This window comes from Geotrypetes seraphini, chromosome 11 (genome assembly GCF_902459505.1).
Source record: "Geotrypetes seraphini chromosome 11, aGeoSer1.1, whole genome shotgun sequence".
Lineage (NCBI taxonomy): Eukaryota > Metazoa > Chordata > Amphibia > Gymnophiona > Dermophiidae > Geotrypetes > Geotrypetes seraphini.
In genome coordinates, this window is record NC_047094.1 from 2,217,297 (window position 1) to 2,236,614 (window position 19,318).

At 43.1% G+C, this 19,318-nt stretch overlaps 1 protein-coding gene across 7 annotated transcripts in view; it reads right to left on the reverse strand.

The window, feature by feature from the left end:
• The window catches only part of TNRC6A (trinucleotide repeat containing adaptor 6A), a 331,359-nt gene that overhangs the window by 228,973 nt on the left and 83,068 nt on the right, over positions 1-19,318 (reverse strand). For 6 of the 7 annotated variants that reach the window (XM_033914459.1, XM_033914462.1, XM_033914457.1 and 3 more), the window contains exon 5: positions 804-1,088. In XM_033914459.1, coding sequence (XP_033770350.1) covers positions 804-1,088 — 285 coding nt within the window. Of the gene's footprint in view, positions 1-803; positions 1,089-19,318 lie in introns of those variants that run through there. The other variant, XM_033914461.1, reaches the window with a different exon arrangement.

The window sequence follows — 19,318 nt, forward strand, 5'->3', positions numbered from 1 at the left end:
TACCACTCCACCTGCTGGAGACTGAGAAAAGACCGAGTGTACTAGGGACTTGTACTGACGCCGAAAGTTAGTGTCTCAATCTCCAACTGCTGGCAGAGGAGAGTAAACCCATCCGTTCGGTGCTGGTCTGGAGGGATGCTAAAGTAGCAGATTTAAAACAAAGCAGAGAAAATATTTCTTCACACAACGTGTAATTAAACTCTGGAATTCATTGCTGGAGAATGTGGTGAAATCAGTTAGCTTAGCGAGATTTTAAAAAGGCTTGAATAAGTTCATAGTAACATTGTAGATGAGGCCATTATTGTGATGGCTTGGGGGAATCTACTAGTTATTCCTAGGATAAGTAGCATAAAACTTGCTTTACTACTTGGGATCTGGCTTGGGACCTGGGTTGGGCACCCCTGCTATAAAACGATTTGAAAAACCCTGGCTGGGATCCCACTGAATATGCATACGAAAGATCTTCAAATATCTGAGCCAACATATATGCAATTCTCACACATATTCATTAGATATATCCCAAAAGCCCAAGAGCTGGATATTCCCCATAACAGACCTAAACAGAACAGTAGAGAAAAAGATTCTACAGTGCAAACTAGCATAGCAAATATTCCCTCCGCCTTTAACAAAACTGCGCAAGAGGATTTTAGCGCCTGCAGGTACACTGAATGCTCTGCGCTATCCAGTCATAGAGTTCCTATAAGCATCAGAGCAGTATAGAGCATTCAGCATGCTGACCTGCTGACAGTTTTATAAAAAGGGGAGATTATGAACTAATATCCCAAGTGCTCCCCTGTTCTTACCTGATTGTGACTTGCTGTTGTTCTGTGCTTCTTGACTGTTCACGGATACAGTGTCTCCTCCTGACTCGCCCTTTAATTCTCTGGCAGCAACAGGAAGTTGCTGTCCCCGCTTCAAAAGCTGTTTGTGTTCCTGGTGTCGGAATCGTGGCGGGACTTCACGTGGAGGGTAGCGAGGCACGCTCTGCTGCTGACTGTTGCTTGCAACCCGCTTGGCATTATTAGAAGGGCCGTTACTGCAGCTGGCAGGCAGAGGCTGGCTTACAATGGGCTTGATCTGTTCTGGCACTGGCTCCCAAAAGAAAAAAGGGAAGTTTAATTCAATTTGAGAAGAATTCTTCTTTCAAAGGATGGTATATGGTGCTTTAATGTTTCTGATGTTAGAGGTGTATTAGATCTGGACTGTGTTTTAATTATGTATATTTTACTGTAATCCGCTTTGAATAAAAGCAGAGTATAAATAATAAACTATATGCAAGCTAAAATTTCCAGTCCCCAGGTAACGAATGTCCAGCTTACACTGAACTTGTAGTTACGAACTGGAGTCCGCATTCTTCCTTCTGTGTCCCAATGTGCCCCTCTTCCTCCATTCTGTGTACCAAGTTCATGTCTCCCTCCCATGGGCATTTACCTTTTCTGCCCGCTCTCTCCTCTTCCTTCCAGCTGCGCACTTGTTTCTCTTGACAAAGCCATGGGTAGTGGTTCTTACACGCTGCCCATGGCTGACCCAGAAGCTGTGGGCAGCATGTAAGAACCAATACCCATGGCTTTGTCAAGAGAAACAAGTGTGCAGCTGGAAGGAAAGAAGAGCAGGGAGTGGGCCAGAAAAGATAAATGCCCGCAGGAGGGAGGCATGAACTTGGGACGGAGAGGGGCACATTAGTATATGTTTACAGCTACTACCAGACACATGAACTACCAGACGCATGAAGTGCTGGATTGTAGAACTTGGGACAGGATAGAAGAATAGAGGGCAGGAAGGGAGGGTGCATGAACTTGGGACACAGAATGGAGGAAGGGAGGGTAGTATGAACTTGGGACAGGATGGAAGAATGGAGTGAGGAAGGGAAAGAGATGCTGAGGTGGGGAGGGAATAGAAATGGAGAATTGTTGGGCATGATTGTTTGAATGAGAAGGAAAGAGATGGTGCACATGGGGATTGGAAGAAAGCGGTGAATTGTTGGGCATAGGGAGAGAGAATTATTGGACATATGGTGGTGGGAAAGGAGTGAGGTAGAGATGCAAGGGGAAGAGAGATGAGAAGGAGAAATACTGAATGTGGTGGTGGACAGGGAACAGTGGGACGGATGGAAAGGGATCCCCCTTGCAGTATGCAGTATGATGAAGAATGAAATTAAGTATAAACCTCCTATCTTTTCTATTTAAACCTCAGTACTTCATTTTGAGGACCATTTCGTTAATGTTTTTACAGATTTTGTACTGTACAGGAGAACCTAAATGTACACATAATCCAAGTTACATACAAATTCAACTTAAGAAAGGTTTTAAAAATGGAACTCGTTCTAAACCCAGGGTCTGCATGTAACAGATTTCCAAAAAGAATGTGACAGAAGCACACACATTTTACACTTAAATATTTTACATAAAAATAAAATTAATATCCTGTGATAACATCCTTTAAAAGTAATTATCATCATTAAGGCAGCCAATGTTATGTGCCTGTGTCAACATACAAGCTGTTGAAGGAATCTGCACCTCAGCAATTTGTTATTAAAAGAGCAGATTTCAAACTGCAACAGCTTACCACCACCTGCTGGAGACTGAGAACAGACTGGTTACATTAGGGGGCTGCACAGCTACTTGTACTAAAGCCAAAAGTTTGTCTCTGTCTCCACCTGTTGGTCGTGGTGAGCTATTACCCACCAGTGAACTGTGCCGCTCTGGAGAGAAGCTAAAGAATAAGACATTTGGTTTTGTTACACCTGCTAAGACAATTCATCTGGCTGAAACAAAAGTCAGAATTTTCTCTGTTGCTGGCCCACAACTTTTAACTTACTACCTCTGAACAATCGTCTGAAACACTAGGACTTTGCATTCTCAAAAAACCAAGAACTCCTCTTCTACAGACAATTGAAAATGCTGACCTATGGATTCATGAGACCTTTGTTCTAGGCAGATATCAGTTTAACATAAAACAGTAATTACAAAATGGCATAAAAATGCATATAAATTAAACTATCTAATTTGGATTTGCAGGCTATAAAATTTGAATAAACATACTTAATATGTTGTAAGCACTCTAATACAAAGTACAGGGTAGCCAACAAATACTGTACCTTGCAAAGGTCTTCATTTTGATCTCCACAACTTAATCTATACTTTCAACATGATAAAATAATTATACAAATATTCAACAAAGTTTCCCAAATTCTGGGGAAGGGAGAGGCTGTTTGCATCTGGCTCCTGCAACTCAGGTTAATAAGAGCATAGAACATAAGAAACACCTTCACCGGATCAGACCCTAGGTCCATCTAGTCCGGCGACCCACACACGCGGAGGCCAAGCCAGGTGCTCCCTTATGGAGATCTTGATTACCCGAATCCCTCAATGTGATTTGCAAGAAGGTGTGCATCCAACTTGAGCTTGAATCCCAGAATGGTAGTCTCCATCACAACCTCCTCCGGGAGAGCATTCCAAGCGTCCACCACTCATTGTGCGAAACAGAACTTCCTGTATACACAATCTATTTCAGGTACTGGCCCTCAGTTTTATTACACAGCAACTTCATTAAATGTCCCCTAGTCCTAGTATTTTTGGAAAGAGTAAACAAGCGATTCACATCTACCCTTTCCATGCCACATCTTCCCTGAGCCGTCTCTTCTCCAAGCTGAAGAGCCCTAGCCACTGCAGCCTTTCCTCATAAGAAAGTCGTTCCATCCCTTTTATCATTTTTGTTGCCCTTCTCTGCACCTTTTCTCATTATGTTCTATCTTTTTTTGAGATGCACATAGTATTCAAGCGATACAAGGGCATTATAACATTTTCATCTTTATTTCCATACCTTTCCTGATAATTCCTAACATTCTATTTGCTTTCTTAGCTGCCGCTGCATCTTCAGTGATGACACCTAGATCCTTTTCCTGCATCGTGTAGCTATAGTTCAGGTTCCTCACATGCATCATTTTGCACCTACCATTTTGCTGCCCAATCTTGCAAGATCCTCTCAGAATTTTTCACAATTCTCTTGTGATTTAACTTTGAACAACTTTGTGTCATCAGCAAATTTAATCATTTCATTAGTTATTTCCATCTCTAGATAATGTATAAATATGTTAAAAAGTAGCACTCCTAGCACAGACCCCTGGGGAACCCCACTGTCTACCCTATGAATGGGAGAGGTTTGCATGCATTACCTCCCATAAATATTCATTGTGGATATCATGAAAATATGATAAGCTGGGTTTTCCACAGGTTAAATTTGAAAGGGAATGGGATTTAATATGCTGTCTCTGTGAATCTAATCAGAGCACAAGCAGGATAATCTTCTCACATGTGAATGACATAAGAACATAAGCAATGCCTCTGCTGGGTCAGACCTGAGGTCCATTGTGCCCAGCAGTCCGCTCACGCGGCGGCCCAACAGATCCAGGACCTGTGCAGTAATCCTCTATCTATACCCCTCCATCCCCTTTTCCAGCAGGAAATTGTCCAATCCTTTCTTGAACCCCAGTACCGTACTCTGCCCTATTATGCTCTCTGGAAGCGCATTCCAGGTGTCCACCACACATTGGGTAAAGAAGAACTTCCTAGCATTCGTTTTGAATCTGTCCCCTTTCAACTTTTCTGAATGCCCTCTTGTTCTTTTATTATTCAAAAGTTTGAAAAATCTGTCCCTCTCTACTCTCTCTATGCCCTTCATGATCTTGTAAGTCTCTATCATATCCCCTCTAAGTCTCCTCTTCTCCAGGGAAAAGAGACCCAGTTTCTCCAATCTCTCAGCGTATGAGAGGTTTTCCATCCCTTTTATCAGACGCGTTGCTCTCCTCTGAACCCTCTCGAGTAACGCCATGTCCTTCTTAAGGTACGGCGACCAATATTGGACGCAGTACTCTAGATGCGGACGCACCATCGCCCGATACAATGGCAGGATAACTTCTTTCGTTCTGGTTGTAATACCCTTCTTGATTATGCCTAGCATTCTGTTTGCCTTCTTAGCGGCCGCTGCGCACTGTGCCGTCGGCTTCATTGTTATGTCCACCATTATCCCCAAGCCCTTTCTTGGGTACTCTCATTTAATAACATCCCTCCCATCGTATAGTTGTACCTCAGGTTTCTGTTTCCCACATGTAATACTTTATATTTCTCAACGTTGAACTTCATCTGCCATCTCGTCGCCCATTCCCCTAGTTTGTTCAAGTCACTTTGCAATTCTTTGCACTCCTCTTTAGTCCGAGCACCACTAAATAGTTTGGTGTCGTCTGCAAATTTTATTATTTCGCACTTTGTCCCTGTTTCTAGATCATTTATGAATATATTAAATAGCAGCGGCCCGAGCACCGAACACTGCGGGACCTCACTCGTCACCCTCCTCCAGTCCGAGTAGTGGCCCTTCATTCCTACCCTCTGTTTCCTACCCGCCAACCAGTTTCTGATCCATCTATGTACGTCTCCTTCCACCCCATGGTTCTTCAGTTTCCGGAGTAGGTGTTCATGGGGCACCTTGTTAAAAGCTTTTTGGAAATCTAGATATATGATGTTTATGGGGTCTCCTTTGTCCATCCGTTTGTTAATTCCTTCGAAGAAGTGCAATAAGTTCGTTAGGCACAATCTCCCCTTGCAGAAACCATGTTGGCTGGTTATCAGAAGTTAGTTTCTTTCAAAATGTTCATCAATGTTTTCTTTTATCAGTGCTTCCGCCATTTTTCCCGGAACCGAGGTCAGTCTGTAGTTTCCCGGGCCACCTCTTGATCCCTTTTTAAAGATGGGTGTAACGTTGGCTATCTTCCAGTCCTCCGGGATCATGCCTGTTTTCAGGGATAGATTGCAAATTTGCTGCAGTAGTTCCGCTATCATCTCCTTTAATTCCTTCAGAACCCTTGGATGGATTCCATCCGGACCTGGGGATTTGTCAGTTTTTAGTTCTTCTATCTGCCAACGTACATCTTCAAGGCTCACTTCCATGGATGATAATTTTTCTGCTTGATTTCCATTGAAGAATTGCTCATGTTCTGGTATGTTGGATGTGTCTTCGTTTGTGAATACAGATGAAAAGAACATGTTAAGTCTTTCTGCCACTTCTTTCTCCTCCTTCACCACTCCCTTCCTGTCTCCGTTGTTCAGCGGTCCCACCTCTTTCCTAGCCGGTTGCTTCCCTTTAACATATCTAAAGAACGGGTTGAAATTTCGTGCTGCCCTGGCTAGCCTCTCTTCATACTCTCTTTTGGCTTTTCGAACCACTCGGTGACATTCTTTTTGATACTTCCTGTGCTCTTTCCAGTTCCCCTCAGTTTTGTCCTTTTTCCATTTCCTGAATGAATTTTTCTTATTGCCTATCGCTTCCTTCACTATTTTAGTTATCCATGCCAGGTCTTTTGTTCGACTCTTTTTGCACCCCTTTCTGAATCTGGGGATATACAGATTTTGCGCCTCGCTCACCATGTTCTTGAGAAAAGACCAGGCATGTTCTACCATTTGCCATTTTTTGGAAGTATTCTTACGTTTCTTCCTTACCATTTCCCTCATTGCTTCGTAGTTTCCTTTCCTGAAGTTGAAAGGTGTCGCTATGATTCTCTTTCCTTTCTGTATTCCTACCTCAACCTTGAACTTGATCATAGAAACATAGAAAAAAGCAGCAGAAAAGGGTTATAGCCCACCAAGTCTGCTCATTCCAAGTATCCCCTCCCCTGAATTTACTCCCTTAAAGATCCCACGTGAGTATCCCATTTTCTCTTAAAATCCGTCACGCTGCTGGCCTTTATCACCTGGAGTGGGAGTCTGTTCCAATGACCCACTACTCTTTCGGTGAAGAAGTACTTCCTGGAGTCGCCATGAAACTTCCCTCCCCTGATTTTCAGCGGATGCCCTCTGGTGGTCGAGGGTCCCATGAGTCAGAAGATATCATCTTCTGACTCGATGCGTCCCGTGATGTACTTATATGTTTCAATCATATCTCCCCGTTCTCTTCTTTCCTCAAGTGAGTACAGCCGCAATTTTTTTTATCTTTCTTCATACGTGAGATCCTTGAGCCCCAAGACCATCCTGGTGGCCGTTCGCTGAACCAACTCGATCCTCAGCACGTCCTTTCGGTAGTGTGGTCTCCAAAACTGAACACAGTACTCCAAGTGAGTCCTCACCATGGCTCTGTACAACGGCATCATAACTTCAGGTCTCCTGCTGACGAAACCTCTGCGGATACACCCCATCATTTGTCTTGCCCCGGAGGAAGCCTTCTCCACTTGATTGGCAACCTTCATGTCCTCACTAATGATCACCCCTAGGTCGCGTTCCGCCGTGGTCCTAACCAAGGTCTCACCATTTAGTACATAAGTTCTACGCGGGTTTCTCTTACCCAGGAGCATTATCTTGCATTTTTTAGCATTGAAGCCTAGCTGCCAAGTAGTTGACCATTGTTCCAGCAACAGTAGGTCGTGTGTCATATTATCAGGTAATAAGCTTTTGCCTACTATGTTGCAAAGTTTGGCGGCGTCGGCGAACAGTGATACCCTTCCTCTAAGTCCTTGCGTTATGATCGCTGTTTCCCAACGGTCACACTACCTCTACTTCCTTTGCAGGTCCCCTTAACCCATTTAGGATTAGATCCAGAGTGGCATTTCCTCTCGTTGGTTCTCTAACAAGCTGTTCCATGAAACAATCTTGTATAGCCTCCAGGAATTCTGTCTCCCTAGCACATTTTGAGCTTCCAAGACTCCAGTCTATCCTGGGGGTAGTTGAAGTCTCCCATAATAACCGTGTTACCACTTTTGCATTCTCGCTTCATCTCGGCTTCCATTTCTTCATCGATATCTCCGGTTTGCCCAACAGAGGCCAGGTGCAGATTCTGCCAAATATTCTGTAGTTTCCAGAAGTCTTTGGCAAGCCCCCCACTGCATGTATGTGTCCTTGCGAGAATAAACAGTCTGCCATTTTGAAATCTGATGTGAGCAAGTGGAAAGTGATGCATGTGGGAATGATGAACCTGAATTATAGCTAAGTGATGCAAGATTCCACAAAGCTCTCCTGTTTCTCTTGTCCCTTTTAATGTCTTCATTAGGTTTGTTCAAACAGAGTGATGAACATCTTATACCAGGATTATCAGGCTACCTGGGAGCTATTTTGATTCACTTTAAACACCTTTGGCCTGCAGTAGAATTTTGAACTTATGATCAAGATAATGTGCTGAAGTTGGCTGGTTTATTATGCAATCTCCTGGAATTAAATAAGGGAAGTACCAAGGGGATGGGTTGGGGGGAGGAAAATGAAAATGCTATGTTTGTTGAACTTTTGCTTGGTACTTTAATACTCTGTTCAACAATAAAGAAAGATTTAAACATACCGAGATTGTCTGTGTATGAATAGTGTCAGATGTAAATCAGAGAAAACAGGAACTAATAGAGAGAAAGTACCTGTAAGTAAATGTAAACCACTTTGGTTGTATCACAGAAAGGTGGTATATCAAGAATCTAATAAACAAAACAATAATACATAACAAACTATATTAGTAATAAAAAAAATTATACTTGAATTAGTAATAAAATTAGTAATAAAATTAGTAATAAAAAAAAGTAACTCCTTGAACTTGAGTCCAGCAGTCATTCATACAAATCCATTTGAATATCTGCTGGTGGATCATCTGGTGTAATATTGGACTCCTCTCGGATGAATAATTTTGGGGGTTTTCAAGCTTAAGCTTATCCAGTCCTATTTTTATTAAGCTCATTTTACATTACTAGAATAAAAAGTTTAATATCACAATTAGACTACAATAATTTACTATACTCTGGTGTTCCCATTGTATTACTTAGGAAGATTCAACTTTTCCAGAGTAGTGCTAGGCTAATATTTATATCTAAGAGGTTTGTCAGGGCCACCCTGTTGCTAATTAAATTTCACTGTCTTCCAGGTCATGCAAGAAAAAAAGTATTTAAATTGGCGTGTTTTGTATTATCATCATCATCTTTTAATTGTATGATAAAGGTCCCTTGTGGGAGGCAAAATTCTAGTATAACTAATATTTTGTGGGTTTTGCCAAAGTTTAGATGACTAAAGTTACACTGCTATAAACAAAGTGATGGACTGGGTCAAGAACTGGTTGAGTGGAAGGCGACAGGGTAGTGATCAATGGAGATCGCTCTGAGGAAAGGGATGTTACCAGTGGTGTGCCTCAAGGTTCTGTTCTTGAGCCTGTTCTTTTTAACATTTTTATAAATGATATTGCTGAAGGGTTGTCGGGTAAGATTTGCCTCTTTGCAGATCATACCAAAATCTGCAATAGAGTAGACACGCCAGATGGTGTGAATAACATGAAGAAAGACCTGGCGAAGATTCAAGAATGGTCTGAAATTTGGCAGCTAAAATTTAATGCTAAGAAATGCAAGGTCATGCATTTGGGCTGCAAAACCCGAGGGAACGGTACAGATTAGGGAGTGAAGAGCTTATGTGCACGACAGAAGAGCGGGACTTGGGTATGATTGTATGTGATGATCTTAAGGTGGCCAAACGGTATGGCTAGTAGGAAAAAGGAGGTATTGATGCCCCTGTATAAGACTTTGGTGAGACCTCATTTAGAATATTGTGTACAATTCTGGAGGCCGCAACTTCAAAAAGATATAAAAAGGATGGAGTCAGTCCAGAGGAAGGCTACCAAAATGGTGTGTGGTCTTTGCCATAAAGCGAATAGTGACAGACTTAAAGATCTCAATCTGTATACTTTGGAGGAAAGGTGGGAGAGGGGAGATTGTTTAAATACCTACGTAATATAAATGTGCATGAGTCAAGTCTCTTTCATTTGAAAGGGAACTCTGCAATGAGAGTGCATAGCATGAAGTTAAGAGGTGATAGGCTCCAGAGTAATTTGAGGAAATACTTTTTTATGGAAAGGGTGGTAGATGCGTGGAACAGTCTCCCAGAAGAGGTGGTAGATAGAGACTGTGTCTGAATTCAAAAGGGCCTGGGATAGGCACGTGGGATCTCTCAGAGAGAGAAAGAGATAATGGTTACTGTGGATGGGCAGACTAGATGGGCCATTTGGCCTTTATCTGCCATCATGTTTCTATGTTTCACATTTTCCTCCTTTATAAGGTTTAATCTATTCTCAATATTAGCAGCTAGTCATAGCTACAGAGTTGGGCAGGAGGCAGCGAACAAGCCCAGGTCAAGCTCCTGTTAAAATATCACTGTTTGCCATTCCCACTGATGGGGCGCTTTTTGTACACATTGGACGCTTAGGGTGGGCAGAGAAATAGGAAGGAAACTGGGGAGGAAACTGAAACTGAGGACAAGAAAGATAGCCTTCTCGGAGATCCTGCCAGTACCGAGAGCAGACGCAAGGAGGCAGAGCGAACTACAAGCAATAAACGGTTGGCTGAGGAGATGGTGCAAAGAGGAGGGTTTCCACTTTGTTCGAAACTGGACTACTTTCTTGGGGAAGAACAAGCTCTACAGGAGAGATGGACTGCATCTGAGCACAGCAGGGACGAGGATGCTGGCACGCAACGTCCAGAGCATCATAGACTTGGCTTTAAACTGAGGAGAAGGGGAAAGCCGACAGTCGATCTGACCTCGACACATCGAACAATAGTATCAAATAAGGATACTGGGAAAGGACATTGTAAAAGAGGGCTCGAGACTGAGTGGGAATTTTTGGAAAAAGGACCTAATGACGCAATGCAGGAGCCCAGGGCGCAAATGAAACTAGCAATCAGGAACAACAGAGAACAACGGGAAGCAGAGGGGCAACCAAAAATGGGGAAACAGGCTGAGGACAGAAAAGACACACCGCAGGTGGAAGATGACCGAGACGAGGCTCAGGGACTAGCAGCCCATGAGGTGGTCGCCAGAAACACCAAACCACGAGAAAAAACAGCAGGGAAGGCAAACAACCGGGACTTACATTGCCTATACACCAATGCTAGGAGCCTAAGGGCCAAAATGGGAGAGCTGGAAGTCATAGCCAGAAAGAAGGACATAAACATAATTGGAGTCACAGAAACATGGTGGACTGATGACAATAAATGGGATGTGGCCATGCCAGAGTACAAACTCTACAGGAGGGACAGGACACACAAAAAGGGTGGAGGAATAGCGCTCTATGTAAGAGATTCCATACACTCAACCAGGATGGAAACAACAGTAAAGGCAGATGGTTTGGAATCACTCTGGGTTAAGCTACCGGGAGGAACTGGAGCAGATATAAAATTGGGTCTGTACTATCGTCCACCTGGACAATCGGAAGAAATCGACCATGACCTGGAGACTGAACGGAGGCAGGTATGCAATAGTGGAAATGTGGTGGTGATGGGGGACTTCAACTACCCTGGGATAGACTGGAGTATCGGGTACTCAAACTGCACGAGGGAGACCAAATTCCTGGAGGCCACGAGGGACTGTTTCATGGAGCAGCTGGTCACGGAACCAACACGGGGAGATGCCACTCTTGACCTAATCTTCAATGGACTAGGGGGACCCGCAAAAGAGGTGGCGGTACTAGCCCCACTGAGAAACAGCGATCATAACACAATCCATTGCAGGCTAGAAATTGGATCATCAAAGGTGAAAAGAAACAAAACGACGGCACTCAACTTCAAAAAAGGAAATTATGATGCCATGAGGAGAATGGTAAGAAAGAAACTCAACGGAAACGCAAGGAAGATGGAGTCCGTAGAAAAAGCCTGGATCCTACTCAAGGGCACAGTGCACGAAGCACAGAACCTGTGTGTCCCCAAGTTCAGGAAGGGGTGCAAAAAAATAGAACAAAAAAACCAGCGTGGATAACAAATGCAGTAATAAAGACGATAAGTGACAAGAAAGCATCATTCAAAAAATGGAAAAAGGACAACCAAAAAGAGCACAAAGAACACCAGAGGGAGTGTCACCGAGTGGTTAGGAAAGCAAAAAGAGAATATGAAAAGAGACTGGCGGGGGAAGCAACAAACTTCAAATCATTCTTCAGGTACGTTAAGGGGAAACAACCAGCGAGGGAGGAGGTGGGACCTTTGGATAATGGATACAAAAAGGGAGTAGTAAAAGAGGAAAAGGAGATAGCTGACAAGTTAAATGAGTTCTTCACGTCAGTCTTCACGAGGGAAGACACAACCAACATTCGAAACCCGAAGAGATCGCAAATGGAGACCAGGATGATAAGCTGGTCCAATTAGAGGTAAGCCAAGAGGATGTCCTCAGGCAGATAGATAGGCTAAAGAGTGACAAATCGCCAGGTCCGGATGGCATTCATCCAAGGGTACTCAAGGAACTAAGGAACGAAATAGCAGAGCCACTTCAACAAATATACAACCTATCCTTAAAAACTGGAGAGGTTCCGGAGGACTGGAAAATAGCTAATGTCACGCCCATCTTCAAGAAGGGTTCAAGGGGTGACCCAGGGAACTACAGGCCGGTGAGCTTGACCTCGGTCCCGGGAAATATGATGGAAGCGCTGATTAAGGACATCTGTGAGCACGTTGAAAAAAATGGGCTGTTAAAGTCAAGTCAGCATGGCTTCTGCAAGGGTAGGTCATGCCTCACAAACTTATTGTACTTCTTTGAGGGGGTAAACAGCCAGGTGGATAAAGGGGATTCCATAGACATCATTTACCTTGACTTCCAAAAAGCCTTCGACAAGGTACCTCACGAAAGACTGCTTAAGAAGCTATGGAACCACGGGGTGCAAGGGGAGGTTCACCAATGGATCAAAAACTGGCTAGCAGACAGGAAACAGAGGGTTGGGGTAAAGGGCCATTACTCAGACTGGCAACGGGTCACGAGCGGAGTTCCGCAGGGGTCGGTGCTGGGACCGATCCTGTTCAATATATTTATCAACGACCTGGAGGCGGGAACAAAATGTGAGCTCATTAAATTTGCGGATGACACCAAACTATATAGCAGGGTTAAAACCAAGGAAGACTGCAAAGATCTCCAAAAGGATCTGATGACACTGGAGGAGTGGGCCAAAAAGTGGCAAATGAGCTTCAACATAGGGAAATGCAAGGTCATGCATGTGGGGAAAAAGAACCCGATGTTCACTTACAAAATGGGGGGGATCACCGCTAGGGGTGAGTAACCTAGAAAGAGACCTGGGAGTGATGGTAGACACAACATTGAAATCGTCGGCGCAGTGCACCACAGCCTCAAGGAAAGCAAACAAAATGTTGGGTATCATCAAAAAGGGTATCACGACCAGGACGAAGGAAGTCATCCTGCCACTGTATCGTGCGATGGTGCGCCCACATCTGGAATACTGCGTCCAGTACTGGTCGCCGTACCTCAGGAGGGACATGGCAGTGCTTGAGAGAGTCCAGAGAAGAGCAACTAAGCTAATTAAGGGAATGGAAAACCTCTCGTATACTGACAGACTGAAGGAGCTGGGGCTGTTCTCCCTGGAGAAGCGGAGACTTAGAGGTGACATGATAGAAACCTTCAAGATCCTGAAGGGCATAGAAAAAGTAGACAGGGACAGATTTTTCAAATTATGGGAAACCACAAGTACAAGGGGGCACTCGGAGAAATTGAAAGGGGACAGGTTTAGGACAAACGCCAGGAAGTTCTTTTTCACCCAGAGGGTGGTGGATACATGGAACGCACTTCCGGAGGCTGTGATAGGCAGAAACACGTTACAGGGCTTCAAAGAAGGTTTGGATAGGTTCCTAGAGGACAAAGGGATTGAGGGGTACAGATAGGAGTAGAGGCAGGTTATAGGGATAGGAGTAAGAGGTAAGTTATAGAAATCGTCAGGGATCACTGCTCAGGCAATAGGCCTGAAGGGCCGCCGTAGGAGCAGACCGCTGGGTGAGATGGACCTCTGGTCTGCCTCAGCGGAGGCAACTTCTTATGTTCTTATGTTCTTGTAGGCAGTTTAGAGAAAGTACTTGATGAATCATCAGGTTTTCCAGATGACTGTCATCAGCAAATAAGAGCTGATCTCCAACCACCATTTTTTTTTTTAACCAGAAGTTGTTTGAAGGCTTTGAAATCACTAGGCAGTTTTTCAATATAACTGAGTTTCCTCATTTTTAATGGTGTAGATTACAAGAATTTTAGCAGGCTTTTTTCTCCTTCAAACTCTTTCAATATGGAAGAAATCTTCCATTATTTGTTAAAAGCTATTTTATCCACTGTTTCAAAAGCACTTGAGAGCATTTGAGTTTCCAAGTGAACTTTTATTTCACACAGATTATCTCCTTGTGTATTGTACAGTCAAACCTTGAATAGCGAGTAACGTGGTTTGCGAGTGAAGACGAGCAAAACATTTTATTAAATTTTAACTCAATAAACGAAAGTTGTCTTGCAGTACGAGCACATATTGCGTGTCACATCATCAGAACCCATAGTTGAAGCACGCACATCTTACGTTGAGTGCGGCTGAATGTAATAAAAGTGTCTCTCCCAATTTACCTATAGTTGAAGCACGCATGTCTTATGCACATCTTATACTGAGCGCGGCTGAACGTAATAGAAATGTCACACTGAATTTATCCATAGCTCAAGCGCTCACAGCATTCAGTATTTTGTATTAAAGTTTTTGGGTTGTGGAACGAATCATCTGAGTTTCCATTATTTCCTATGGGGAAATTCATTTTGATATACGAGTGCTTTGGATTACGAGCATGCTTCTAGAACATAAGAACTGCCATCTCCGGATAAGACCTTCGGTCCATCAAGTCCGGCGATCTGCACACGCGGAGGCCCAGCCAGGTGTATACCTGGTATAATTTTAGTCACCCATATCCCTCTATGCCTCTCGTAAGGAGATGTGCATCTAGTTTGTTTTTAAATCCTAGAACGGTGGATTCCGCAATAACCTCCTCTGGGAGAGCATTCCAGGTGTCCACCACTTGTTGCGTGAAGCAGAACTTCCTGATATTTGTCCTGGACTTGTCCCCCCCTTAGCTTCAGTCCATGTCCTCTTGTCCGTGTCACATTGGACAGTGTAAATAATTTTTTTTTTCTGCTCTATTCTGTCGATTCCTTTCAGTATTTTAAAAGTCTCAATCATATGCCTTCGCAGTCTCCTTTTCTCAAGGGAGAACAATCCCAGTCTCTTAAGTCATTTCTCGAATTAGGCTTGCAAACCAAGGTTTTACTGTATTTGATTTTGTATATTCTATGCTGTTTTGGACCAGTCAGCAGTTTTATAAATATTCAGGAATAGGAATATAACAATGACTGTATTCAGAAGATCTGAAACTCGTTAGTGACCTCCAAACAATGTAGGAGCACCCCACGCACATCTAATTTCTTCAGAAGGCGATCCCGAGTTCTGGCAGGCAAACACACTTCCTGATTGACATGGAATGCTCAAACAACCTTCGGCAAAAAGGAAGTATCTGTCCGCAAACAACTCTCGCCTCCGAAATACGGAGAAAAGGTTCTCTACAAGACAATGTCTACAGTTCGGAAACCCTACAGGCAGAGGCGATGGCGATAAGAAAAACAGTCTTGAGAGTTAAATCCGAGAGAGGAATCCCAAAGAGGCTCAAAAGGGAGCCCCAACAAGGCCCGACAGCATCAAATTAAGGTCCCAAGCCAGGAAAGGATTCATAACAGGTGCCAAAGAAAACCGACTGTTCCGGGATCTAAAACAGGATAGTCCGGTCACCTGAACCCACAGAGATGCCACAGTGAGGACTTTATTCAAACCTGTCTGAAGAAATGCTTGAATACATGAATAATTTGTAATCCGCATAGAATTGTAGGATATGCGGAATATAAATTATAAAAAAAAATATCCGCGTGACAGGAGCTGAATAAGGATCCACCTGGTCTTGGGCACACCCATGCTGGAAGGTCTTCCATGCCTTAGCATAGGCCAACACCGTGGATGACTTCTTAGCTCTGACAAGCATATCAACCACCGGATCCGAATATCCTTTATGTTCTAGGGCAGCGCGCTGAAAAGCCATGCTGTAAGTGCAAAGTGATCCAGATCTTCCATGGCCACCAGACCCTGACAGAGAAGGTCCGGATAGACGCTCAGACGGAGACTGCATCCTATGAACAGCCGCAGCAAATCCATGTACCAAGATCTTCAAGGCCAATGCACAGGATTGGGTAGCTGGTTAACAGAAGAAATCCAGGCACTGAAGTTGAACAGCTGGTTTGCAGGCAGATGTAGATGCAGTGGGCCTCAAATTTAAAGTGATAGCAGCAGTCCAACGCTACCATCTCAGCCTACCAAGTAAAGTCCTTGAGGGAAGCCATGTTTCATTCAAGGTGAGAAGATAAAGCAGATGAGAGAAAGATGATGAGATGAGAGTGAACATTTCATAAAGAATATGAAAAAGGGAAAGAACAGAGGGAGGAAGGGAAGCAGCAAGGTATAGATAACACTGAAGGAGGTAATGCTTTGATATGCACAGATGGGGTGTGTGTATGTTGCCATGGAGGACCAGGATTGGGATAAGGAGGGGGAGAAAGACTAGAAGAAGACAGAGAAAGAGGTTAAAGAGCAGAATGAGAGAAGGAAAACTAAAGCATGAAGAGTGGTCAAGGCAAGCGACAAAAAGGTTGGTGAGATGAAGAATATATTAGATATAATAGACGGAGCATAAAATAAGACAGGTTAGAATCAGAAAGAGGATGTGCAGCGGAGTGAAAGAAATAAAAAATCTACTGACTGAAGGTAAGTGGCAGAACATGTGGCTTTTGGCCAGCTTGTAATGGGTGTCCTCTGAAGTCTACAGAGATAGATGGGGGACATATGCAGACAAAATTCTAGTACATGGATGGCTACAGTAGTCCTGGTCCACAATAGAAGAACATACAAACTGTAAGCTCCTAGGCACACTACAAAGGTTTTGTGCTTATCTGATCAGGATAAAATATAAACTAAGATTCCTAACTGTTACCAACCAGCACACTTCCCTTTAAAGTTCTGTACTAACTTAAATATGTCCTAAACTAGTATGGTTCTTGTCTAAACATCCAGCCTGTTAAGTCACTTGCTTTTCCAGGCAATACCTTTTGTTGCACCAATTTGGAGAATCCCTGGAGGGTTTCAGGGTGATTTTTTTTTTTTTTTAAGATAATTGCAAATTTAAGAGTACTCATATCAGACAGCATATTGCATTTGTATATGTAGTGGTTAGGACATTACTGTTCTTTATTCTGCACTATATGCCAATCTGACTTAATATCCAAAGTCAGATGACCACCTACTCTGTAGCCTATTGGAACAATCCTGCTCCCTTTTTCACCTGGTTATCCCTACGGCCTGCAGTGTTGCACAGTGTAACAATTAATGCCAAGCCAACCAAGTAAAACACTAGTGCATCATCTGCTTTGCCACTCTGCAAGCATCTCGTCCTATAAGGCAATAGATTTCATTCCAAATGCCGTATCAGCAGGGACCTCACACAGCTCTGCTACCATATAGAAGCCAAGAGACATTTTCTCCCAATTTACTAAGCACACCAGTTTCTCCATTTTCCTTACTCTCAGAACTACTACAACCTGTTAAATGAACAGTTTAGGACTGTAGTAAGAATTCTCCATTATCCCAGTTACAAAACAAGTACAAAATATGTAAACTGCTTTGACTGGGTAACAACAAAAAGGCGGTATACAAGTCCCATTCCCTTAGCAGCAAAAGCAGATTCTAGCGTTACATTTCTCTAGATTTTTCCCTCCACTCCCCCCCCCCATTTCCCAATCTTTCAGTCATCTCCGTGCATGGAATTCATTAGTTTTGTGTGTTGCAAGGCAGCATTGCAAATAGCACAGCAAAGCTATCTATAAACTTCATAGTATAAAGCAGACAATACAAACCTGCAGATGGAGGAGACTGAGATTACAGAAAAAATACAAATGCTTCCAACTCCTGTTGCTTTCCCACTCTGCAGAATTCAGTAGAAAATGGAGAGGCATGGTGTCATTTTACTGCTAGAGCAGCGATGCCTGCCAATTTCTCTTGCTGTGGGGCCCACTGAAACTCCCCCCACCAAAACATGGCATTTGCTCAAATAAACCAAAGCAAACTGCAGCTTCAGCATGTCGTTTAAAGAAATTACTTCTTCATATTGCTGCTTTACAGATCTCTCTAAATTATCATCCACTTTCTTTGCATGTCATGCCTCAAGGACTGTCAGTTCTGGAATGCTGAAGGGAAACAAGAGGTATTCACTTGAAGACAAACAGAGCAGAGCAAGCACAATACTAGAAATTTCCTTATGGGAAAAAAAAGGCCCGAGCTGAAAAGCTCAGCTAGCTGATCTGGAAAATATCTCAACTATTTACAAACAAGTTAACCCTTGCAAGTCCTGAAACAGATGCATTCTAGTGCAGGCTTCGATTGCGAACCTTTAATGGCAGCTATTTATACCTCATTTCAGATGCTACTTGAACTTGTCTGCCCGAGGGGGAGAATGTTCTGAATGTCTGGAAGCAAAGATAATGCTTTGGCTTCAGAAAGCGAACAATAAGCACTTCTAAGCCAAGAAGAAATGGGGCAGAAACGAGCATCCAGCTACATTTCATGCAAATTATTACAGACTTAAACCCTCATGCATTAAAGATTCTTAATGTCTATTAACAAATGCTTTGCTTTATAAAGTCAATGCTGTATATTTTAGGGAAATAAACAACTTAAGAGTATAAGAGTTGCCTTATTGAGACAGACCGAAAGTCCAGCAAGCCCAGTATCCTGTTTGCAACAATGGCCAGTTCTTTTTGGGTTTTGTTCTTGCAACAGTGGCCAACCCAGGTCACAAGTACCTAGCAAGATCCTAAGTAAAACAGATTTTATGCTGCTTATCCTAGAAATAAGCAGAGAATTCCCCCAAACCATCTCAATGATGACTTATGGAGTGGACTTTTGTTTTAGGAAGTTACCCAACTCTTTTAAATACTGCTAAATTAAACTTTCACCACTTTCTCTGGCAACAAATTGCAAAGTTTAATCACATTTTGTATGAAGAAATATTTTCTCCAGTTTGTTTTAAACCTACCACTTCTTAATAGCTTCACCACATGCCCCCTAGTCCTAGTATTTTTGGAAAGAGAAACAAGTGATTCACATCTACTCTTTTCAATCCACTCAATATTTTATAGTCCTCTATCATATCCCCTCCCTCCAAGCCATCTCTTCTAGAGAGCTGCGCGGGGACAGAAATCAAACCCATCCCACTGGAATGAAAGATTAGGTTACTTACCTTTGCTAATCTTCTTTCTTGTAAATATCCTCTGGAATCTTCATAATAGGGTTCATGTATCTCTTTCAGACTTGAACTGCAGGGAACTCAAAATTAAACTCTAGCCCCTCCCTCTAGCCAGTTGGTACCAAAACCAGGTAGATCCTATATGGTATCTTTACTCCTCTTAAGAACATAAGAAGTTGCCCCTGCTAAGTC